The sequence below is a fragment of the Penaeus monodon genome, chromosome 29, assembly GCF_015228065.2.
Source record: "Penaeus monodon isolate SGIC_2016 chromosome 29, NSTDA_Pmon_1, whole genome shotgun sequence".
Taxonomy (NCBI): Eukaryota; Metazoa; Arthropoda; class Malacostraca; order Decapoda; family Penaeidae; genus Penaeus; species Penaeus monodon.
Genome location: NC_051414.1, coordinates 10,644,349 through 10,644,616, shown reverse-complemented (window position 1 = coordinate 10,644,616; position 268 = coordinate 10,644,349). Strand labels below are relative to the sequence as shown.

The window sequence follows — 268 nt, the reverse complement described above, 5'->3', positions numbered from 1 at the left end:
TCCGAGCCTTACTGACACCTCTCTTCCCCGCAGAGACGCCCTACGGCAAGGTGCCCGTGCTGTACGTGGACGACAGGCCCCTGAGTCAGAGCGTGGCCATCTGCCGGTACTTGGGGCGGACGCACGGCATGGCGGTGGACGACCCGTGGGAGGCGGCGAAGGGGGACGAGGTCGTGGACGCCGTGCACGACCTGCTGCCGCACGCCGCGCAGATGGTCTATGCCAAGTAGGTCCCACTCAAGGCATTGTGTGCGTGTGCGTGTGTGTT

At 66.0% G+C, this 268-nt stretch overlaps 1 protein-coding gene across 1 annotated transcript in view; it reads left to right on the top strand.

Moving 5' to 3' along the window:
• Nucleotides 1–268, top strand: part of LOC119591730 (hematopoietic prostaglandin D synthase-like) — a 34,851-nt gene that overhangs the window by 24,131 nt on the left and 10,452 nt on the right. The window contains exon 2 of the mRNA XM_037940481.1: nt 7–226. Within this exon, the coding sequence (XP_037796409.1) occupies nt 7–226 (220 nt within the window). The remainder of the gene's footprint in view (nt 1–6; nt 227–268) is intronic.